Source organism: Ranitomeya variabilis, chromosome 7 (assembly GCF_051348905.1).
Source record: "Ranitomeya variabilis isolate aRanVar5 chromosome 7, aRanVar5.hap1, whole genome shotgun sequence".
NCBI lineage: Eukaryota > Metazoa > Chordata > Amphibia > Anura > Dendrobatidae > Ranitomeya > Ranitomeya variabilis.
This window is the reverse complement of record NC_135238.1, coordinates 63,828,830-63,851,373: the sequence shown is the minus strand read 5'-3', so window position 1 is coordinate 63,851,373 and position 22,544 is coordinate 63,828,830. Positions and strand designations below refer to the sequence as shown.

The 22,544-nt window shown below is 45.6% G+C and overlaps 1 protein-coding gene across 2 annotated transcripts in view; it reads left to right on the top strand.

The window, feature by feature from the left end:
* The first annotated feature begins 1,110 nt into the window (after nt 1-1,110).
* Nucleotides 1,111-22,544, top strand: part of ATF7IP2 (activating transcription factor 7 interacting protein 2) — a 40,714-nt gene continuing 19,280 nt past the window's right edge. Inside the window, exon 1 of one of the 2 annotated variants that reach the window (XM_077275207.1) lies at nt 1,111-1,341. In XM_077275207.1, the coding sequence (XP_077131322.1) occupies nt 1,312-1,341 (30 nt within the window). In that variant the 5' untranslated portion in view covers nt 1,111-1,311. The remainder of the gene's footprint in view (nt 1,342-22,544) is intronic. The other variant, XM_077275206.1, reaches the window with a different exon arrangement.

Here is a 22,544-nt window from a genome sequence, read left to right as displayed (position 1 = left end):
TTTCGGCAGCTTAGGTGGGGAATCAGGGTAGAAAAAAAACACTTTCGTAAAGCACAGCTCATGCCCTATGTAGCGGTATTTTTATCTCCGAGTGAAAAACCGGGGTGACAGGTTCCCTTTAATAGCAGAGTTGCATGCTATCATCAGACAAATGGTCAATGGCAGAGACATAAGTAACCAGCAAACCATTTTTGCTCATTGCAAAGAAGCAATCGAATGGTTAACTATAAGCAGAAGTGATAAAGAGGCAAAATGAATACTTGCATGCAGAAAAGATGACACTCAATTGCAACAGCATTGTAGCGTGACTGCAGCAGTATAACAGAGAAGAGTTTTATACTTAAAGCAGACTAATGGTTAACCGCAGATGTGCACAGGCTTGTAGGGATGAATCCATACTGTAAGGCAGATGTCCCCTAACGCTTCCTGTGCGGGGCGCCACACTTCTTTACCATCTGATGGAGCCCAAGCGCGAGGATCCAGAAAAGAAAGCAGGATCCAGTATGGCAGAACTGAGCCAACAGATCATCCCATGAGATCATCTCATCAATAGCGATCACCCCATCAGTAAGGGGCTCGCCTTGTCTCGCTGTTATCAGCCAGGGCATTATGATTGCCACGGTTGATGTTCTCATAGGAACAGCCATGGGCCTAACACAAGCCCCAGGAGTGGCCTAAATAAAGGTCAATTCCAATATACTACTGTTAAACAGCTCAGATTTCCTAGTGGGACAAATACATTTAAATAAAAGTTTAAGAAAATTCATGTAATGGAAAAAAGTTCTGATAAAAGTCGTAACACAGAAAAGCGTTCTATGGATTTGGCAATGCCGTCATTGTAAAAATCACTGTAATAAGGGGTTAAAATATCCTCGGAGAAAGTCGTAACAAATATCATGTGACAACAATTCTTATATTGAAAAACTAAAAAATGTGAAAAAAAAAATAGCGGTGACCTTAGAGGGTTAAGTGACATTAGGCAAACTCAGCCTGGTGCTGACAGGGGGAGCTCTTCCACAAAGCATCTCCTCCTGCCATACAGCGGCAGGTCTGGAAGCAGCGCGCACTCGCTGGCGGCTTTTTTCTGTGTCGTGCCTGTCTTGATCACTTACGGCACAGTATTATTACCCACAATCCCACGGCCGCTTGTCTCCTCCGCATTGGATCCGATCACATGACTCGCGAGGCAGACACGCCCTTCTGCTTGTGACGCAGCAGCTGAGGGGCGTGGCTTTAACTGTTCACTAAGTTTGGCACCAAACGGATACTGTCCGCCACGTGATCTGATTACCGGAGCGGCTGAGGCGAGGCATGGAGGCGGCGGTGTCGAGTAATGACGAGGTGAGGGGAGGACATGCGGGGCGGTGTGTGCGTGTGCAGAGAACGGAACTTGCCCTACTTTACAGGAGCGCCTGGTTCTGCGCGCGCAGCGGCCCTTGTCATAAGCCGGGGTTTGTAAATAAAGATTTCTAGAGTCAAAGTTCTCCCGAGGCTGTGGTAGTAGGCTCCGGATAGACAGGGCTGACCCGCTGAGCTCTGGGGGCGCTCTGTACCCTCCACTCATCTCTGTGCTCCTCTCTGTACCGACCACTCATCTCTGTGCTCCTTTCTGTACCGACCACTCATCTCTATGGTCCTTTATGTGAATTTAATGCGTCTTCTCTTTTGTCCTCCATTATTTTCAGCCCAGTGCAGATGGAGTATGCCATGGTGGGGCTCTGTGCGTTTCCTCTGTCTGCTGGTTCCGCTCATCGCCATGGTTCTGATTCTCGGGGGCTTGCGTTTGTTGGTCTTGCTCCCGGGCACCTTACTATGCCGTTCTCTAAAGGACGGGCCCTGTAGCGTCATGCGCCGTAGCTGGCAGCACTGTGAGGGCCCTTTGACGCATTTGGATCCCCCATCAGGATTCGGACGTGTGCACCGACGGGACCATTGACTCTAATGATGCAGAAGGAGTCACCGTGTGCGCTGTCATGCGTCATCTTCAGTCGTATGCGCCTATTGGACACGGTGACTCCATCTGCACCTTTAAGGCTATATTTCCACGGTCAGTATTGGCAGCGCTTTGGACGCACCTCCGTCCAGAGCGCTGCCGGCTTTTATACGCGCGGTGATTCCTGATGTGTTCATTGAACCATGTGGAATCACCGCTTCCTATACATTGGACGGTGATATTGATCTTGCGGGGACTGAGCATCTCTGCAAGATAAATAGACAAGCTGCAGTCTAGAAAGACGCGCTGCATGTGCGTATACGCAGGGAAGCCAGAGGCGTCCCTGTACGCATAGTGGAGGTGAGATTTAGACATAAGCCTCAAAGTGGGGTCACTGAACGTGGGAGAAAACGCTGTGTGAAAGCACCCTTAGGCTACCATCACATGGGTCTGTACCTGTACTTTTTTCATTCAAATATCCAGAAATTCTTCCCGACATAATTGACCTGTGGTGCCGATTATTAGGCTGGGGAGATACAGATCACACGGCCGAGAATCACTGTGTGCTGTTGCTATATCGCAAAATTATGATGGCATCACATTGCGATCAGCAGGGTGATGCCACCGCAACCAGCAAGGGAAGGAGTTCAGCGGTTTTTACTTTTTGTACCTTGTGCAGCACACTGTCACCCCATTCACTTGCGTTATGCTGCAATGTAGCAGCGGCGTACAGCGTCCTTTGGCCACTTATTACAGCCTTTAAGCACGACTCCAGCAGTTTTTCTTTAATGTCCATGTTGGAGTAATGCCAATAATGTAAGTTCCCTGTCTCTAGTCTTATACCTACCAAGCTCCGTCTCCAGCTGCTCACTTTTTCTCTCCAATCTTGCGGTGCCATCTTCTGACTGAAGCTTCTGAGTGACCAACAGAGGTAACAGTCACAATCTCTGAATGTAAGACTAAGAGACGCATTCTGGCCTCCTTCTGCCTATCATAGACTTATATTGAGTAGTGATACAGAGACGTGTGCACTACAACCATGTGGTGCCCGGGTAGGTTCCCAAACCGTTAGTGATAAATGAAATATAACCCGGCACTCAACTTAGCGGTGAAAAATTAGCAGTAAATTTATGGACGCCGCGGCAACACTTGGGACACAGGCTACGTCCCTCCCCCCATTGGATTTCCTTCCTCATATATCTTTAGTTATCATTACTGGCTCACACAGCCGCTTTTCACTACTACATATACCTTCAAACGTGATTGATGAAGTTCCTGACCTGGGACCGAAACGTCTTGTTATACTTTGGGATCAATAAATCTACTGCTAATTTTTCACCGCTAAGTTGAGTGCCGGGTTATATTTCATTTATATTGAGTAATGACATCAGGTTGACCCTTTAAACACCAGAGTGATCAAGCAGGTCACATACTGCAGAAGACAACAGGAGCAGCACTAAGAAGATGGCGCTGGTAAGTATGAGACTATAAAATTTTGATTAGTAGCACCACTCCAGCTCTGCAATAAAAAAAACCCACTAGAGTGGTGCTCTATACTAGAGGACATTTCACTAGTAGTGATGAGTGAACGTGTGCGGATAAGGTATTATGTCAGCATGCTCGGGTGCTAACCGAGTGTCTTCGGCGTGCTGATGTCTCGCCACTGTTAGAAAGCAGCTACACATGCAAGTATTGCCTAACAAACAGACAATCCATGCATGTGTTGCAACTATCGAACAGCTGCGAGACATGCAGCTGTAGGGACTCGTAGCATATTGTCCAAGAGATCAACTTCTGGAAGCCCTGCCTACGATTCTGAAGGCAGTGGATTTTCTGGCAGATGCATCTTTGGATAGCATTAGGTTGGCTGCCCTTGTGCTCTTTCTAATTCCGCTCGTAGAGCTTTGGATTAAAAACTGGTAGGTGGATTTTCATTCCAAAATGAAACTTTGTGCTATGCCCTGTCAGAGGGGTTACTTGTTTGGCCCGGCTCTGGATTAAATTTTAGAGGAAGCAGAATATAAAAAAAAAAATTTCCCTACATTTTTTCCTAGATCCAAAAGAGTCTTTCAGGGCTGCGGGAGAAACCAGAGGAATGAGAGCAGGAGGGACAGACGCAACTGGATAAAGAACAAAATGTAGGGCACAAGATTCTTGTTCAGTAAACCAAACTCTAATAATGGGAGACCTGTGCAACCATTATTCCAGGGTCAATGTGGGGAGAAGACGAAAGCGCTTTTCAGATCAGTGGGCCTCTTTCCCTACTTCCCGATGGGTCGTTGATACCGTCTCCCAGGATCTTGGGCTATTTTTTTTCCTTCCACCCCGTCAAGAAGAATGGCCTTAACGTGGATACGGACAAAGGACCAGTGTTCATTGGAATTAGAAGTTCAAAAGCTATTGAAAGTCAGGTACTAGTCAAAGTACGAGAATCAGAAATCACAACAGGATTTGACAGCAATCTGTTCCTGATTAAAAAAAAAATGGACAGTTCTCAGCAAACTATCTGGGAGCTTTAAATTACTATTTAACAACTACTGAATTCAAAATGGTAACCCTGAAATCCACCATAAGTCTGTTTTATACCTATTTTGTTCCTTGTCTTTGATAGACCTAAAAGATGCATATTACCACATCCTGATTCATCCAGATCATCAATAATTCCTCAGGGTAGCGGTGGAAATTGGAGAGAACTTGCTCCATGTGCTGCAATACCAGTGTCCTCCCTTCGGGGTTTCCACAGCACCCAGAGTTTTCACCAAGATTGAAGCAGAAAGGAAAAACATAAGGAAAAACCCGTTTTGATAGTGCCTTACTCAAGTTTTTCTAGTAATCTCTCTAGATTACTCTTGTCAATGTTTTCTTCTGCAGGAGAAGGTTTTGAAAATCAGAGACAAAATCCTGGAAGTTCAGGCAAATCGGGACATTTTGATAATGAGAGCATTGTCCCTATTATGCACTATAATAGCCACAATTCCACCATTATATTGTGCCCAAATTCATGCGAGATTCCTTCAATGGGAGATTCTGGCAGTGCAGATTGGGATGACGGATTGTTTAGACCCAAAAAAATCTATTTATCTGCAGAAGTTCTGGACTCCATAATTTGGTGGTTAGACAAATGGAACCTCCTGAGAGGAGTTCCATGGTTAGTTCAGGAACCAGTGGTTATTACCACGGACATAAGTCCAAAGTGGTGGGGAGCCCACCTAGGTGGTGACAGTTTTCATGGTCCATGGGGCATCACAATGAAGAAAAAGTCATCAAATCTAGAGAAATCAACAGCAGTAATAAAGCGTTGCAGGTTTCACTAAAGTGGAGATTGGATATTGGCCTACAAAAACCATCAGGGGGAACCAGATCTGGCCCACTGATGGACAAAGTGATGAAGACCTTCCAGTTAGCAGAACAGAATCTTTCTTCCCTTTTTGTTCGCCACCTATGTAAAAAATGTCATAGCCGACTACCTAAACCATCATGCACTCAGCCAAGGGAAATGGTCGTTGAATCGAGGAATCTTCAGCCATGTTGGCATTGTGGGACTTCCCAGAACTAGACTTGTTTGCCACAAGGGAGAATCAACAAGTGGATTTTTTTTTCTCCTGAATCTAGGGGAATGCCCAAGTGGGGTGGATCCTTTTTTTTTTTTTTTTTTTTTTTTTTATAGAAGTGGGACTTTCGTCCGGCCTACGCATTTACACCTTTCCCTTTAATTCCAATGGTATTGAAGATACGGTAAGGGAGAGCCAGGGTCATATTAGTCAACCGCTACTGGCCCAGAAGGGCTTCTCTTGGCTGAGAATTATGTCCATCTCTGACCCCTGGATATTGCCCAAAGGTCCCAATCTCCTATCACATGGGCCAATCCTCCACCCTCAGGTTCACAATCTATATCTCATGGCTTGGAACTTGGGGTGATCATCAGCCTGGGGGTTCTCACAGGAATTAGATTCTACTCTCCTTTTAAGTAGAAAAAGTTACCTCCATTATAATATTTCTAAAGTGTGGGATAAATTCTTTAGAATTTCACGGCCGAAGTCTAGCAATGCAGCAGGAGATTTCCCCTTAGATAAGTGTTACAGTTTTGTCTAGCAGTGCACTAAAGGTTCATGTTTCTGCCTTAGGCTTCTTTCACACTTGCGTCGGTACGCAGCCATCGCTAAGTGTCGGCGCGACGTACTGACGGCCGTTGTGAAAATTCGGCACAACGTGGGCAGCGGATGCAGTTTTTCAACGCATCCGCTGCCCATTCAGCTTTTTTTTCTGCAGCAGAAATGCTGCAGAACTGCACTGTGATTTACAGAACAATGTAAATCAATGTGAAAAATAAAAGCTGCACATGGTGCAGAAAAATCCGTGCAGAAACGCTGCAGATTTCAAAGAAGTGCATGTCACTTCTTTTGTGCAGAACTGCAGCGTTTCTGCACCCATTGACTCCCATTCTGTGGGTCAAATCCGCATAAAAACTGCAGATGTAAATACCATCTGCAGATTTTATGCGGATTTGGGTGTCAAAACCGCAGCAGAAGGAAGTGACGTCAGTAAAGAGGAGGAAGTGCGTGGGCGGAGTGTAGTGAAAATGGAGTCGTACAGTCGGATGGGGATCGATGTGAGGCGTATGGTAGAAATGGTATGTATAGTGTCTGTCTGTGTGTGTGTCTGTATGTCAGTCTGTCAGTCAGTAGTGACTCATTGTAGTCATTCGTCGGATGGGACTACTGCTCCCATCGAAATGTGATGATGGGAGAGTTGTCCCATCGTCAGGCGACTGACTACAATGGGTTAAAAACACAAACACACATATAACATGTAGTACATACTCACCACATACGTCCCCGAAGGCCACCTTCCTCGATCATTCTTCTCCCCAAAAAATAAAAAAAAATCTTTTCCGTCGTAATCCATTAATAGGTTGTCCCACGACGTCCTCCAGTGATACACTGCAGGAGTTAATCGCTCCTGCAGTGTATCGGAGCTGCCCTGTTGTGAATTTTGTTGTGGATTCTGCTCTTGGGCTCCCTCCGGTGGTTATAAGTGGTAGTGCTGCTGTTTGTCCTTCACAACAGTCATCAGCTGCTTCCACTTTGGAAGTCTGGCTCCTTCCTTTACTGAGTGCCAGTTGTCCATTGTTTTCTAGGGATCCACATCTCTGCTTGGTTTCTCCTTCTGGATTGTCCAAATCATCAAAGATAAGTCCTGGCTCTGTTTTTGCAGTCCACATGCGGTGGACTTAATAGTTCTGTGAATTGCTATGTTTTTTCTTGTCCAGCTTTGTCTGTGTTAAGATTTACTCAGCCAAGTTGGAAGCTCTGGAGTCACAGAGTTACCCTCCATGCCTTTAGTTAGGTGTGGAGATTTTTGTATTCTCTGTGGTGGATTTTGTAGTATTTTTTATACTGACCGCACAGTACTCTTTCCTGTCTTTTCTTTCTAGGTAGCGTGGCCTCCTTTGCTCAATTCTGTTTTCAGTCTGCGTTTGTAATTTCCCTCTCCTCTCACAGTCAATATTTGTGGGGGCTGCCTTTCCTTTAGGAATTTTCTCTGAGGCAAGATAGTATTCCTGTTTCTTTCTTTAGTGGTAATTAGTCCTCCGGCCGTGACGAGGTGTCTAGGGAGTGACAGGAACATCCCACGGCTACTTCTAGTTGATGTGTTAAGTTTCAGGGTCTGCGGTCAGTATAGAGGCCACCTACTCCAGAGCTCGTCCATGCTGCTCCTAGGCCACCAGTTCATAGCACTGCCCGTTCTTTTCCTGGAGCTAAATGAACTCCGAAATCTAGGCTATGAATATCAACCCTAACCCTAAACGTGACTGAAATACGTGGCACTTAAATACGTGGCACTTAAATACGTGGCACTTAAATACGTGGCACTTAAATACGTGGCACTTAAATACGTGGCACTTAAATACGTGGCACCGAAATATCGTGGCACTTAAATACGTGGCACTTAAATATCGTGGCACTTAAATACGTGGCACTTAAATATCTGAATAAACTGAAATATCGTGGCACTTAAATACGTGGCACTGAAATATCGTGGCACTGAAATATCGTGGCACTGAAATATCGTGGCACTGAAATATCGTGGCACTGAAATATCGTGGCACTGAAATATCGTGGCACTGAAATATCGTGGCACTGAAATATCGTGGCACTTAAAAACGTGGCACTTAAAAACGTGGCACTTAAAAACGTGGCACTTAAAAACGTGGTACTTAAAAATGTGGCACTTAACACGTGGCACTTAAATATCGTGGCACTATGACTGTCAGAAAATGTTCATTAAACGTGACTGAAATACGTGGCACTATGACTGTCAGAAAATGTTCATTAAACGGGTAGGGTTAGGGTTTGGATTCCTTAATCACCTTGATGGTGGTGGGTGGCTTTTCAGTTTGTTTTCTGTTTTTTTTCTATAAAAACGCATGCGTTTACATAGACAGCAATGCATTTTTTTGCCGCAAATAAATGCATGCGTTTTTTTGCGGCAAAAAAAGCCGCTAGAAATTACTACAGTTTGCATTTCTGCAAATGAACGCACGCGTCCTAAAACGCATGCGTTGCCGAAAACGCGTCAAAACGCATGCGAAAAAGCGCCAAAAAAGACGCAAGCGTCACAAAACGCAACGCAACACATGTCCATGCGCCCCCATGTTAAATATAGGGGCGCATGACGCATGCGTCGCCGCTGCAGCGCCCGACGCTGCGCCGCACAACGCTAATGTGAACCTAGCCTTACCTGCAATCTTTGCTGGTTCAGATACTCCAGTAAAACCCCAATCATCTGGAGGCGTTGTGGCCTGCGTATCCGGACAGAAGTAACATGCTGTTCGGTATGCGGTGGGCTACTTTCTTCCCTGTGTTCTTCATTACCAGCACTCATGGTGAGGCCTGTCAGAAAGTGGTTATGGCTTTCCAAAATGGAGATTGAGAAGAGGTTGGACTAGGAAATTACATCACGTAATTTTTTTTTATTAATCTCTTTATTTAGCTTTAAAAAGCTGATAAATCAGCATAAAAAAACCGCACAAAAAACGCACTAAAAAACTGCACCAAAACTGCACTGCAAGAAATGCACTAAAAACGCATAAAAAACGCAGGTGCGTTTTCTGCCAGAAGATGCAGATTTTGTGCAGAAAATTCTGCACCAAATCTGCATCGTGTGCACATAGCCTTAGGAGCTTTATTTGATCAAAAAAATCGCTGAACACCAGTAGTTATGCAGATTTATCAAAGCTTCCTTTACGTCCAGACCAGTAAGGGGGGAGCTAGAGTAGCTCTCTGACAACTGAATCTTGTATTAAATGCTCTTATGCAGGATCCCTTTGAGCCAGGTTTATTTACCACTCTTGGTACTCGCCCTGAAAACAGTCCTTTTTGTGGCACTATCCTCAGGTAGGCAGTTGGGTGAGCTACATGCAGTCTTGATTAATACTTCCTGGAGGATAGGTTGATCATAAAACCCTGTCCAGTTTTTCTCCCGACAGTAGTGTCCAGTTTTTCTAGATTCAAGGAGAGAGTTCTGAAGAACTTTGTGACAATGCAAAATCTCAGGATGAGCTGGTTTTTCATTCTTTGGATGTCAGGAGGTCATGAGCCCCTGGTGCAAGTCCTCAACAATATATTATTTCACAGTTCCAATAAAGGTAAGGGGGCAACCACCGTAGCTAGGTGGGTTAGAGTAGCCATAACCATAGCTTTCTCCGCATCAGGTCAGAATCCTACCTTGTAGGGAGGCTCATACCACAAGAGCCATGGCTTTCTCTTGGGCAGAGAGGGCTAATGCTTCCGTTGATCAGATCTGCAAAGCCACAGTCTGGTCCTCTCCCTCTACTTTCTTTAAACCAGGGGCTGTGGAGTCCATTTTGGTGGACTCGGTATAAAATGGACCGACTCCTAAAATACAGCAGTACAATGCAGCATGTCTGAATATTTTTTCATAAAAATTTGGGAAAGTTATGAAATGTCCTATAAATGTCTGTTCTGTTCCTGATCTAAGGATCTCTGCTTTTAGTGGAGATGAATCTGTGCTGCACTTTATGTACAGGCTCAGTAGTGAAGAATGGATAAGGGAGTCGGAGGTTTGACTTACCGACTTCACAGCCCTGCGGTAAACTGTACAGGTTGGACCTGTTTTACGCTAATCTTTCCTTTTAGAAGAAAGATTTTTTTTTTCCTGCGGTTGTACGTCCCTAGGGATTCCTTCTATTTTAGTCTCAGTACAGTGCTGTCAGGGTGTAGGGAAAATATAATTGCTCACCAGTAATTGGATTTGAATGAATTGTGCATATCTTTGAGCGCTGTGGTATGTGAAATATGAGTCTGCTGTGGGAAATCTCCCTGTGTCACGGCTGTATCTGACGTCATCAGACTACAGGACTATTATGTAAGTGACACACTGTGTCATGCTCATCCGTGGTTGAGTTTGGAGATGGCTACTGCTCAGTGCCAGGTAGTGGTACACCTCTCTGTGCGCGGAGTTCAGCGTTCTCGTCAGCTTGTTGTGACCGCGAGTGCCTGCACTGTTATTACATCCCTCCATAGAGATTTCTTGTTGCTCACAGCTGGCACACCTTTGAAAAATGCTCAGAAACCGGAGTGAAGGACAGTTGAAGATAGATAGATATATATTAGATATTATAGTCCTTGTGCATGAGCATATGACTGTGACACGTGCATGATGTAGGCGTGCAGGAGTACGTTTTTGTCTAATAATCTGCTTTCTTGCTTCAAATTGCATGCATTGGTACGGCCTTCCCAGAGGGAGAGTTCTGGAGGAGGGTGACTTATTGGCCATGCAATGCCCTCACTCAGCCAACCAGCATCTTGCCATACACAGGGAAGAACTCCAAAAACGTCGGTCTGACATGTAGCAAGGCTCATTTATAGGCGACCTTGACTTATAGGGCGGCTACTTTGAATAGTTAAGGTAGCGTTCTTCTCCTGAATGCAATGCTCTTTAGAAACTATAAAGCTATCATGTGGGCATTGGTAGCCAGGGGCTTCCCGCTGGTGCCAGTTGCATGGAGTTAAATATATTTTCACATTGTAAAGTGATACGCCATCCCTTTATGATTGAGGGGTACAACTTCTTCAAGCAAATGAAAACATTTCAACAATTAGTTCTCTATGCACAACTGTTTGTACAGGGGATTGCCGTATGGCCTCATTCATGTGAATAGGGCTGGCTGCTGTTTCCAGAACAGATAGGTAATGGCAGATTGGTCGTCACTGTTTTAAATTGGAAACATTACAGAACCTAGGTATAGCTTTTCCAGCAGTATCAACCACAGACCACCACTGCTGGGCAGAAAACACTCACATGATAGGTTTGCTGGAAGGAGATGAGACATACAGCAGTCCCAATAAGTCACTGTATCTAGTAGGGAAGTAGTTGCTGTGACTGCTAGGGATCTAGGCAAAATGCTATGACTACAGATAAAGAAGGGTGCTACTTTGGGTAAACTGTATTTTGCATTGGTTCCCTGATCAGCCTGTCCAAATAGTCCCTTAGCCCCTTCTTTAGGCTACGTTCACATTTGCGGTCGGCGCCGCAGGGTCGGGCGCCGCAGCGTCGCCGCATGCGTCATGCGCCCCTATATTTAACATGGGGGCGCATGGACATGCGTCGCACTTGCGTTTTGCGCCCCATGCGTCCCTGCGGCGCCCGCGTCCGGGCGCAGAGGACACAGCAAGTTGCATTTTTGCTGCGTCCAAAATCAATGAAAAAAAGGACGCATGCGGCGCAAAACGCAGCGTTGTGCATGCGTTTTTCTGCGTTTTTGTTTGCGTTGTGCGTTGCTGCGCCGACGCTGCGGCGCACAACGCAAATGTGAACGTAGCCTTAACGAGTCCTTAAAAATATTTTTTGCACAGTTATATACTAAAGCTTGAAATCTACTTCAGCTAGATTTCTCACCATATTCTGACATAAATTTTAGTTAGTCTATTGGGCTTCATATTTCCTCGTTACCTCTCGCGAAATCATTCCTCGTCATAAAAAGCCTAAGTGGCAAACTGGTGTAACTTGCAGGATGAGCCCCTCTAGACCTGGCTATGATTTTTCTAGGTCTGTGACTAATGTTGACCTTTTTGAGACTGAATGCACAAGACTAACATCTAGTTTTGTCTGTGTTGGCTAGTTTGGCACGTAATGGGGTTGTCCTGTACTTTTGATGGCCTATCCTTAGGATGTATAAGTATCTCATTGGTGAGGGTCTGACACCCATCACCCTTGTCGATCATCTGTTCTTGGAGCCAGCTGTCAGAAGTGGTTTATTGCATTGTGGAACTACACAGCTCTGTCAACTGCATTTTGGCCGTAGCCAGGTACTGCGTACCCATCCCTATACAAATGAATAAGCGTGTATGTGCAATACCCGGCTGCAACCACTATACAGTTGATAAAGCTCTGTAGTTCCACACTGCAGCTGATAACTTATGTCCCCCACTGAGAAAATCTGATCTGCAGGGGTGCTAGCTGTCACATCCTGACCAATCTGATATGGATGACATACAGCCCCTTTTACATTGGAGCTCACTTTTAACAATCTTTTTTGTTAGATGACCCATGAAAGTAATCGTATCATAAAGTGTTCTGCTGCTGAATCATCTTACAGGGAACCTGTCACCCCCCCCCCCAAAAAAAAAAAAAAAAAAAAAATAATGCTACTGACCTGCATATACAGTGGGGGGAAGTAAGTATTTGATACACTGACAATTTTGCTAGTTTTCCCACCTACAAACAATGGCGAGGTCGATAATTTTTATCATAGGTACACTTCAACTGTAAGACAGAATCTAAAAATAAAAACCAGAAAATCGCATTGTATGATTTTTATATAATTAATTTGCATTTTATTGCATGAAATAAGTATTTGATACAATAGAAAAGCAGAACTTAATATTTGGTACAGAAACCTTTGTTTGCAGCAGGGATTTTAGGACAATCCTCCTTACAGGTCTACTCCAGATCTTTAAGGTTTTGTTGCTGTCGCTGGGGAGGGAACATTGAGTTTCACCTCCCTCCCAAAGTTTTTCTATTGGGTTCCGGTCTGGAGACTTGCTAGGCCACTCCAGGACCTTGAAAAGCTCCTTACGGAGCCACTCCTCAATTACCCTGGCTGTGTGTTTTGGGTCATTGCCATTCTGGAAGACCCAGTCCCGACCCATCTGAAATGCTCTTACTGATGGAAGGAAGTTGTTGGCTAAAATCTCCAGATACATAACCCCATCCATCCTCCCTTCAATACAGTGCACTTATCCTGTCCCCTTTGCAGAAAAACACCTCCAAAGTATGATATTTCCCCACCACCACCACCACCATGCTTCAAGGTTGGGACAGTGTTCTTGTGGTTATACTCATCCTTATTCCTCCAAACACGGCCAGTGGAGTTGATACCAAAAAGCTGTAATTTGGTCTCATCTGACCACATGACCTTCTCCCAGGCTTCCTGTGGATCATCCAGATGGTCATTGGCAAACTTCAAATGAGCCTGGATGTGTTCTGGTGTGAGCAGAGGGTACCTTGCATGCCCTGCAGTATTTAAATCCATGATGTCGTAGTGTGTTACTAATGGTAATGTTTGAGACTGTGGCCCCAGCTCTCCTCAGGTCATTGACCAGGTTCTCCTGTGTAGTTCTGGACTGATTTCTGACCTTTCTCAGAATCATCCTTACTCCACGAGTCGAGATCTTGCATGAACTTCCAGACTGAGGAAGATTGACAGTCATGTTGAATTTCTTCCATTTTCTAATTGTGCCAACAGTTGTTGCCTTCTCACCAAGCTGCTTGCCTATTGTCCTGTAGCCAATTCCAGCTTTGTGCAGTCTACAATTTTGTCTCTGGTGTCCTTAGACAGCTATTTGGTTTTGGCCTCGGTGGAGAGGTTGGAGTGTGTGAACAGGTGTCTTTTATAGAGGTAATGAGTAGAGTTGAATGGACTTGTTCGGAAAACGTTAGCCAATCTCAAATTCTGTATGAACTTAGCGCATTAAGGTTCGTGTTCAGATTCCCAAGTATTTTTCCTCAAAGTTGGCTAAATTCAGGTGCAGTTCGTTAAATGATCCCTTTTTTGTTATGACTTAGGATAGTGGTGCTATATGATGAGCTGGGGGGTACGTGTCTTATGAGGGGAGTGAGTATAGGTCAGCTTAGATGCTGACTGTAACTTTTTATTTTTCAATTAACTTAGTATGTACATTCCAGCAGCCAATCAGGGTGCAGAAACCATCCGCAACGTCAGGACACAAGGGTTTCTGTCATTAGCTGACAAAGTCACATTTCCCTCTACATAGAAAAAGCGGACATGTTGTTTTGCTGGCCCCATTTTGTCAGTGTAACAGTGTAGCGTGGCTGCTGCTTCAACTTGTCATATAGTTTGATTAGATCCTGTGTTAAATTGACCTTCCAGCATCTAACTAGCTTGTGCTAATAGTGCTGTTCAGGCAGGAGTCCACATTTCCTAATCAAAATCGTTTGGGCTGATATTGGGGTGCAGACACGAGCTCCATTATCTAAGCAAAATCGTTTAGGCTAATATTGTTTTGCAGGCGCACTATCTCAGCAAATAAATACCGATTGTTGATTGAGTTACAGGTGACTGAGGGGTCTGGGCCTACAGTTATGGAACAGCTTGTTTAAAAAAGGGGAAGGGAACATCCAAAATGATTGAGGAAAAAAGCGAGGTCGTGATGGAAAGGGGAATAGGCTTGGTGTTCGACGTGTACATGGGTTAGGTGGTAATGTTACTTTAAGCTCTACTGAACAAATAGCATCTCATCCTTTCCAAAGATAACTGACAACATCTGTTACTGGATGGGCTACTCGACTCCCTTTCTTTAGCAGCCGCAGAGCGGTACGCTTTGTAAATGAGAGCCAGAAAGACCATGTGCTCCAGTGGATGGCATCAAATGGCGTCTCCTTTTCCTCCACCTTAACATCACACAGTACAATCTTCAGAGCAGGCACCCAAGTTACCCTTGTTTCCCCCTGTGTCGCAACTCTCCAACTGGTCAACTGACTGTGAGGAACTACAGATGGTTGCCTTTACAGAGCTGTTCACACATTCTATTCCAGATGATGACAATGAGGTTGTAGATCCCACTTGGTGTGAACCCAGAGGCATGCTGCTGAGTCACTCAGCAGAGGAGGAGGAAGAAGAGGAGGTTATATTGCGGCTTGCCACACAGACACAGAATGATGCAACCACGACAAGCACTGCGTTCTCAGCCACAATGTTGACTTTGGCCAGCATCGGTCGCGAGTCTGCAGTTTGCAGGGGCGAAACCTCACAAATCATTATAAAATAGTAAATTTATTGAATAAATACGAAAGAACAATTATCAAAACAACATAATACAATTTACACAGGAGACATCCGAGGAACAAAACTAGTGGTATGACAGAGAGTTCATGGGAATAAAAGTATAGTATATCATGGTAGAGGCCCGGTACATATACCAATGTACAAGATAAGAGAGGCACAGCGTGTCATAAAATCCATAATCAAATTATATACGTAAGAATACCGCCAGCCACAAGGTACACCGATATGATCATAAAGGCTTACCCATGATGAAAAGTAAATCCCACGGACTCCCTGGCGCCAGGGAGTCCGTGGGATTTACTTTTCATCATGGGTAAGCCTTTATGATCATATCGGTGTACCTAGTGGCTGGTGGTATTCTTACCGATGCCTGCTGTTTTTGTTTCACTGAGCACACCAAATCTTTCTCAATGCACAGTAACATCTCCACCTGCACCGCACTTAGTCCAGCAGTTTGTCTTGTTTACCCTACACCCTCTCTCAGCACAGCAGCCAGCCCTCGGTCCCACATTTGTGGTCATATAAAATAGTGTTTCCTCCTACACATGCCAAAACTAAGAGCTTGCACTCAACCATCTGCAATCTGTTGGCCTTGGAAATGCTGCCTTTCCGCCTGGTGGATATAGACTGTTTCTGAAAGCTGATGGCCGTCTCAGTTGCCCAGTCGCCATTACCTCTTTAAAGGGAACCTGTCACCCCGTTTTTTCCGTATGAGATAAAAATACTGTTAAATAGGGCCTGAACTGTGCATTACAATAGTGTATTTTGTGGACCCCGATTCCCCACCTATGCTGCCAAAATACGTTACCAAAGTAGCCGTTTTCGCCTGTCAATCAGGCTGGTCTGGTCAGTTGGGCGTGGTGTCTTCCCCCAGATCTTGCTTATTTTTCCGTTGGTGGCGTAGTGGTTTGCGCATGCCCAAGTCCAGAATCCACTGCACAGGGGAGGGAAAAGAGAGCGATCTGCGCTATTCCCCTGGTGATCGGTGGGGGCGGCCATCTTCCTGTGGCCGCGCGTGTGCAGATGGAGCGCTCTGCTGCCCGGGGCTTCAGGAAAATGGCCGCGGGATGCCGCGCGTGCGCAGATGGAGATCGCGGCGGCCATTTTCCTGAAGCAGAGTTCGCATCTCTTGACAGGCGAAAACGGCTACTTTGGTAACGTATTTCGGCAGCATAGGTGGGGAATCGGGGTCCACAAAAAACACTATTGTAATGCACAGCTCAGGCCCTATTTAACAGTATTTTTATCTCATACGGAAAAAACGGGGTGACAGGTTCCCTTTAAGAAAGCTGTGCCTGCGCTACACCATCATGTTGAAGACAACATTACCCGTTCCTTGAAAAATGTCTGTGTCTGCCAAGGTGCATTTGACTACTGACCCCTGGACCAGCAAACATGGCCAGGGGCATTACATCTCGCTGACTGGGCACTGGGTGACTGGTGGTTGTGGGGGCAAAGGGCTGCTCCACAAGTCTTGGAATCACCAAGGCTTGTGGGACAAACCTCTGTATCTAATACTTCCTCCACTGCTTCTAATGCCACCTCCTCTAGGGCCTCCACCTGCGCCCTCAACCTCTCCCTTAATGAGACATGCGTTCCAATAATGCAGAGAGAATCCCCCCACCTCCATACTGCGCACCCAGGGCTCACTGCAACCAGGCAGTGTTTAAATTAGTATGCCTGTGAGATCGCAGTCACACAGCTTAATAGTTGTGGACAGCTATGCTATCCAGGCCAACTTTTCTGCCTCCACTGAACCTGGATGCAGGGAAGGCCTTGTGCAATAACCGTGCAAACTTGGTGGTGGTTCTACTTCGGGGCAACCTCACACACAGGTCTCGCATGGTTCATATCCTTAAAGGGAACCTGTCACCCCCCCCCCCCCCCCCCAGTCGTTTCAAACCAAAAGGGCCACCTTGTGCAGCAGTAATGCTGCATTCTGACAATGTGTCTCTTTTGGTTCTGGGTGCTGTAACTAGAGAAATAATCCGTTTTTTAATTTGTCAGAAATACCTTGTCTTCAGTCAAGGAGGCAGGCCTTTCCCTCCTGCAGCAGACGCCACACAGCCGTCACTCAAATCTTCTTGGCGCCGCCTCCTCCTCACCGCTGTTTTGAAAATAGCCGGCGCCTGCGCTCTTTTCTCCTGCCTGGTGCAGGTGCAGTGAGCGCTGCCCGTCCTCTGTCCTCATATGCAGTCTAGCTGACTGCGCCTGTGCGGCCGCCCTGCTTGTGATTCCCATCCCCACAGTGACTTATGATTTATTCACATTGCGGGGCTGGGATTCACAGGCAGGGCGGCCGCACAGGAGCAGTCAGCTGGGCTGCATATGAGGAAAGACGGGCATCGCTCACTGTGCCTGCACTAGGCAGGGGAAAAGAGCGCAGGCGCCGGCTATTTGCAGAACAGCGGTGAGGAGGAGGCGGCGCCAAGAAGATTTGAGTGACGGCTGTGTGGCGTCTGCTGCAGGGGGGAAACGCCTGCCTCCTTGCCTGAAGACAAGGTATTTCTGGCAAATTAAAAAATGGATTATTTCTCTAGTTACAGCACCCAGAACTAAAAGAGCCACCTCGTCAGAATGCAGCATTACTGCTGCACAAGGTGGCTCTTTTAGTTTGAAACGACTGGGGGGGGGGGTGACAGGTTCCCTTTAACCTGGTGGTAGAGCAATTTCTCCACCACTATTCCTGCCTGTATGCACTGCTGCGGAATGCACAGTCGCTGTGTGCTCTTGCAGCCCGCTGGTTATCGACTTGCATCACTACGGTTTACTATGCGATATGCCGACAAAGTGGAATTCCACTCTCCACATGTTGCAGCGACTGTGGCAGCGGCAACGAGCCCTGGTCCTTTTGCATAGCCTGTGCCAACGTAATACGGACGTGGTGCAAGTCACACTTGCGAAGTGGGCACAGATGAAGGACCTCTGCACCCTTCTGCTGTTTTGAAATAGCTACTAAGATGGTTAGTGTTGAAGATGCCGTCATCCACATCACTATTCTGGTCATCTTCATGCTGGAACACACTTCGAATAGTCTGGGAGGAAATGTTGTCCCAGAGAAAGAGGATGCAGACGGGATAACATTATCTCCTAAGTTCTGGACTGTTGTCGCACAGGTGGATGCCATGGGAGGGTGGATTACAGCAATTAAGGGGGGATCATGGTACCAGACAAACTGTTAATGATGGTGCAGGAGCCGAGGAACAAATTGAGGAGGAAGAGGTGATGGACGGGCAACAGTTAGGAGATGAAGAGGATAATGATCCCCTCTCTGTTCGTAGTTGGTGGGTGGGTTTGAAGGAAGCAAGCTTGGGTGTTACCCCACCAGTGACACACCATGGATTTGGACCTCATGTAAGCGACCTACACATGAGCTCTTTCTTGCTGCACTACCTGCAACATGATGCCCTATTGTTAGGATTAGAAATGGTGCTGCTGACTACTGGGTTGCCACTCTTAGTTTCACAGTGCAATAGTAAATTTTGCCAGATGCTTCTCCAAGACAGCAGTGAGGCACACCGTGTGCATCGCAGTTAGTCTTCCAACCCCTGGAACCTTGAGTCATCAATGCAAAAACATTAGCAGCAGCAGCGTAAGTAGCAAAAGCAGTTTCTGTGAGTCATTGTACACATTTTTTAGACTAGCCTGTGCACCAGCAAAACAGAGTATAAGTCTGATACATTTTGAACAACTGGAGAGGATGGTGCAGGAGTATCTCAAGCTCTATATCAATGCCATGGGGAATTTCGACCCTTTTGCATTTTGGTCTTCAAAAATGGAAGAGTGACCTGAGCTCACCTGTCATGCCCTGAAGGTTTTGTCTTGCCCGGCAGCCAGCATTCTCTCAGAACGTTTCTTCAGCGCTGCTGTTGGTGTCCTGACAGATAAGCGAATCTGGCTGTCCCCTGAAAGTGTAGACCGCCTAACTTTCATCAAGATGAACAAGTCATGGATCTCTAATGACTTTTGCACCCTAGTCACAGACTGGGCGATGGTGTAATTTTTAGTGTGCTGTATTGATCTGTTATTTTTGCAGTCTGTGACACCTTTGTCGTGGCTTCTTTGCCTGCTGTTGCTACTGCTGCTTTTGTTACAATTTTTTTTTAAATGTGGAGACTCCAAGTTGGGTCTCCATCTTTTGGGTTATCTGTAGCAGCAGTGACCCGAGCAAATTCGCTCAACTCTAATTAAGACGAGGTATGTGAAGAACTGGTGTAAGCCTGCTGTGCTGGGATCCCCTGATACCTCATGCAACTGCTCAAACAGCCTGTTTATTGGGCTGTCCATGCATGTGTCGTGACTGTCACACAGCCGCAACACATGCAGCTGCAGAGCTGAACAGCTGATCAGCCGGAGCAATCCAGAAAGCTGGTTTCCTGCTGCAGCTTATTCGGTAAGCGCTATAGCTTGCCAAATAAGCAGGGACCCGACCAAATTCGCTCAACTCTGGTCTTAATTTAAACTTAAACTCAAAGCTGTAAATGTTGGACCAGACCCCGATACCCAATGCATGGCCCATGGCTGACTGCTGCTGTGCCATTATCAAATTTCTACTGTGGGTCAATTGATGCCAGTTTTCCTTCCTTTGGGAAGGTTTTTGTACTCCCAAGTTGGGTCTCCTTCATGTGTGTAGCCTGAATTTGGCAGGGCTCTCCAAGCACCAGGCCTACACCTGTCAGTCATCCTGTTACTCATCAATATTTCAGCTAGACATGCTGGTCCAAACCCTGTCCCAGGCCCTGTCTCATGCATCCATGCTGCACAATTATAGTATTTGTACTCTGGGTCAATTGATGCCATTTTTCCTGGTGTCTGCCCCTAATTTGAGCTGTTTGGGAGGCTTTTTGTCTCCCCCCTTAAGGTGTTGCGTATGTGTTCAGTTTTGCCTCCCATTGAATTCATTAGGGTTCGGGGATAATGGCAGCAGTGCAGAATTTTAAAAATGTGAAAGGTTATTGAATAATGAGTGACCTGCACAAGAAACAGAGGAAGCGGGCGAGGGGCGAAGAATGAGATAACCCAACCCCTACGTCCTGCCCTGAAGCACACAAGACATACGGTAACTTCATAAGCTGAATATTCAGCAACCACTGAGCGAATCCCTTCACTTCAGGTATATTAATCAGCATCACAGAGCCAATATGGCCACCGCGGCTTTAGTTTATAGGGCTAAATCCTGCTGACAGGTTCTTTTTAAGTGTCCCATCATATTATAGGGGTCACTTGGTATATACATCAGTGAGCTTTCCGCAATGGATAAATGTGCAGGGAAATGAGTGAATTGATGACTCAGCTTTGGTGCTGTCATTGTGATCATTGCACACAATGGCGTTGTATGAGCTATAGGCCGTAAGACTGGAATAAAAAGCCTTTTGTAGATTCTTGCTTTTGAGAATGGGGAAGTGGATTTGATGAAGCTTCTATCAGGGTTTCTGCTTGCATGAAGCTGTAAATTGCCACATCGGCTCAATTTGTGTGTAATATCATGTGCATTCACAATAGGCGCCTATATCTCTTGTCAGGTACGTTGATAACCCTTCATGACATTAGCCATGGAGAAGCCTTCAGACGTAAATTTCATTCTAGAGTTCTGACAGTTATGTCATCGGCTCTCCTTCATCATAATTCTCTTTTTATTTACTACTCTGTCCTTTTTGATTTTATTTATTTTTTAGGATTTTTTTTAAAGATGTTAAATATATTTCTATAAGATTGGGTGTTATATTTATATATTATACCTATAAATATATTATGCATATTTATTATGCATATTTAAAAAATGTAGTTTTCTGGCTTCTGAGAGTCATGATAGACTGATGCTATCTATCTGCTCTGTCCAGATCACTTTTCAGCTCACTATCATCACAGGCACACTTACCATGACAGATAACGCCTGGATCCATCATTAGAGGGTGTCCATTAAGGTACCTTCACATTAAGCGACGCTGCAGCGATAGCGACAACGATGCCGATCGCTGCAGCGTCGCTGTTTGATCGCAGGAGAGCTGTCACACAGACGGCTCTCCAGCGACCAACGATGCCGAAGGCCCCGGGTAACCAGGGTAAACATCGAGTTACTAAGCTCAGGGCCGCGCTTAGTAACCGGATGTTTACCCTGGTTACCAGCGTAAAATGTAAAAAAAACAAACACTACATACTTACCTTCGCGTCCCCCGGCGTCCGCTTCCTGCACTGACTGAGCGCCGGCCCTAACAGCAGAGCGGTGACGTCACCGCTGTGCTGTGGTTTCACTTTACGGCCGGCAGTCAGTCAGTGCGGGAAGCGGACGCCGGGGGACGCGAAGGTGAGTATGTACTGTTTGGTTTTTTTACATTTTACACTGGTAACCAGGGTAAACATCGGGTTACTAAGCGCGGCCCTGCGCTTAGTAACCCAATGTTTACCCTGGTTACCAGTGTAAAACATCGCTGGTATCGTTGCTTTTGGTGTCAAACACGACGATACACGCCGGTCTGACGACCAAATAAAGTTCTGAACTTTGTTCAACGACCAGCGATATCACAGCAGGATCCTGATCGCTGCTGCGTGTCAAACTAAACGATATCGCTAGCCAGGACGCTGCAACGTCACGGATCGCTAGCGATATCGTTTAGTGTGAAGGTACCTTTACTTTTACATCGATGGTCTATCATTAGTATAGGTCATCAATATCTGATCGGCCTGTGTCCGATATCTGGCACCCCCGCCTATCAGCTGATATCGGCCTGAAGTAATCCCACTACAAGTAGACTGCCAGGTCCGCAAATAAGTACTCCTGTCCAGCAGCCATCGTTGCCTACACTGATAACAGCTGATTAGCGGGGGTGTTGGGTTTCGGACCCCGGCTAATCAGACATTGATGACCTATCCTACAGATAGGTCATCAGTGTAAAAGTAGTGGACAACCTCTTTAACAATAGTCGATGGACGTAGCTCAACTAGCTAAGTGTGAAGAACAACAACTCGCCACGCAAAAAAAAAAAAAAAACAATTCCTCCATCACAGAAGTAAAAATAAACTTCCGAGTTTCAGACAGAAAGTGGCACCACTAAGCCAAAACTTTTTTTTTGTGGTTCTAACTAAGTTCTGAGATTATTTAAATTCTGACCAAAATATAAGTAACATATACAGGTGCTTCTCACAATATTAGAATTTCATCAAAAAGTTAGTTTATTTCAGTTCTTCAGTAAAAAAAAAGTGAAACTCATATATTATATAGTCATTACAAACAGAGTGATCTATTTCAAGTGTTTATTTCTGTTAATGTTGATGATTATGGCT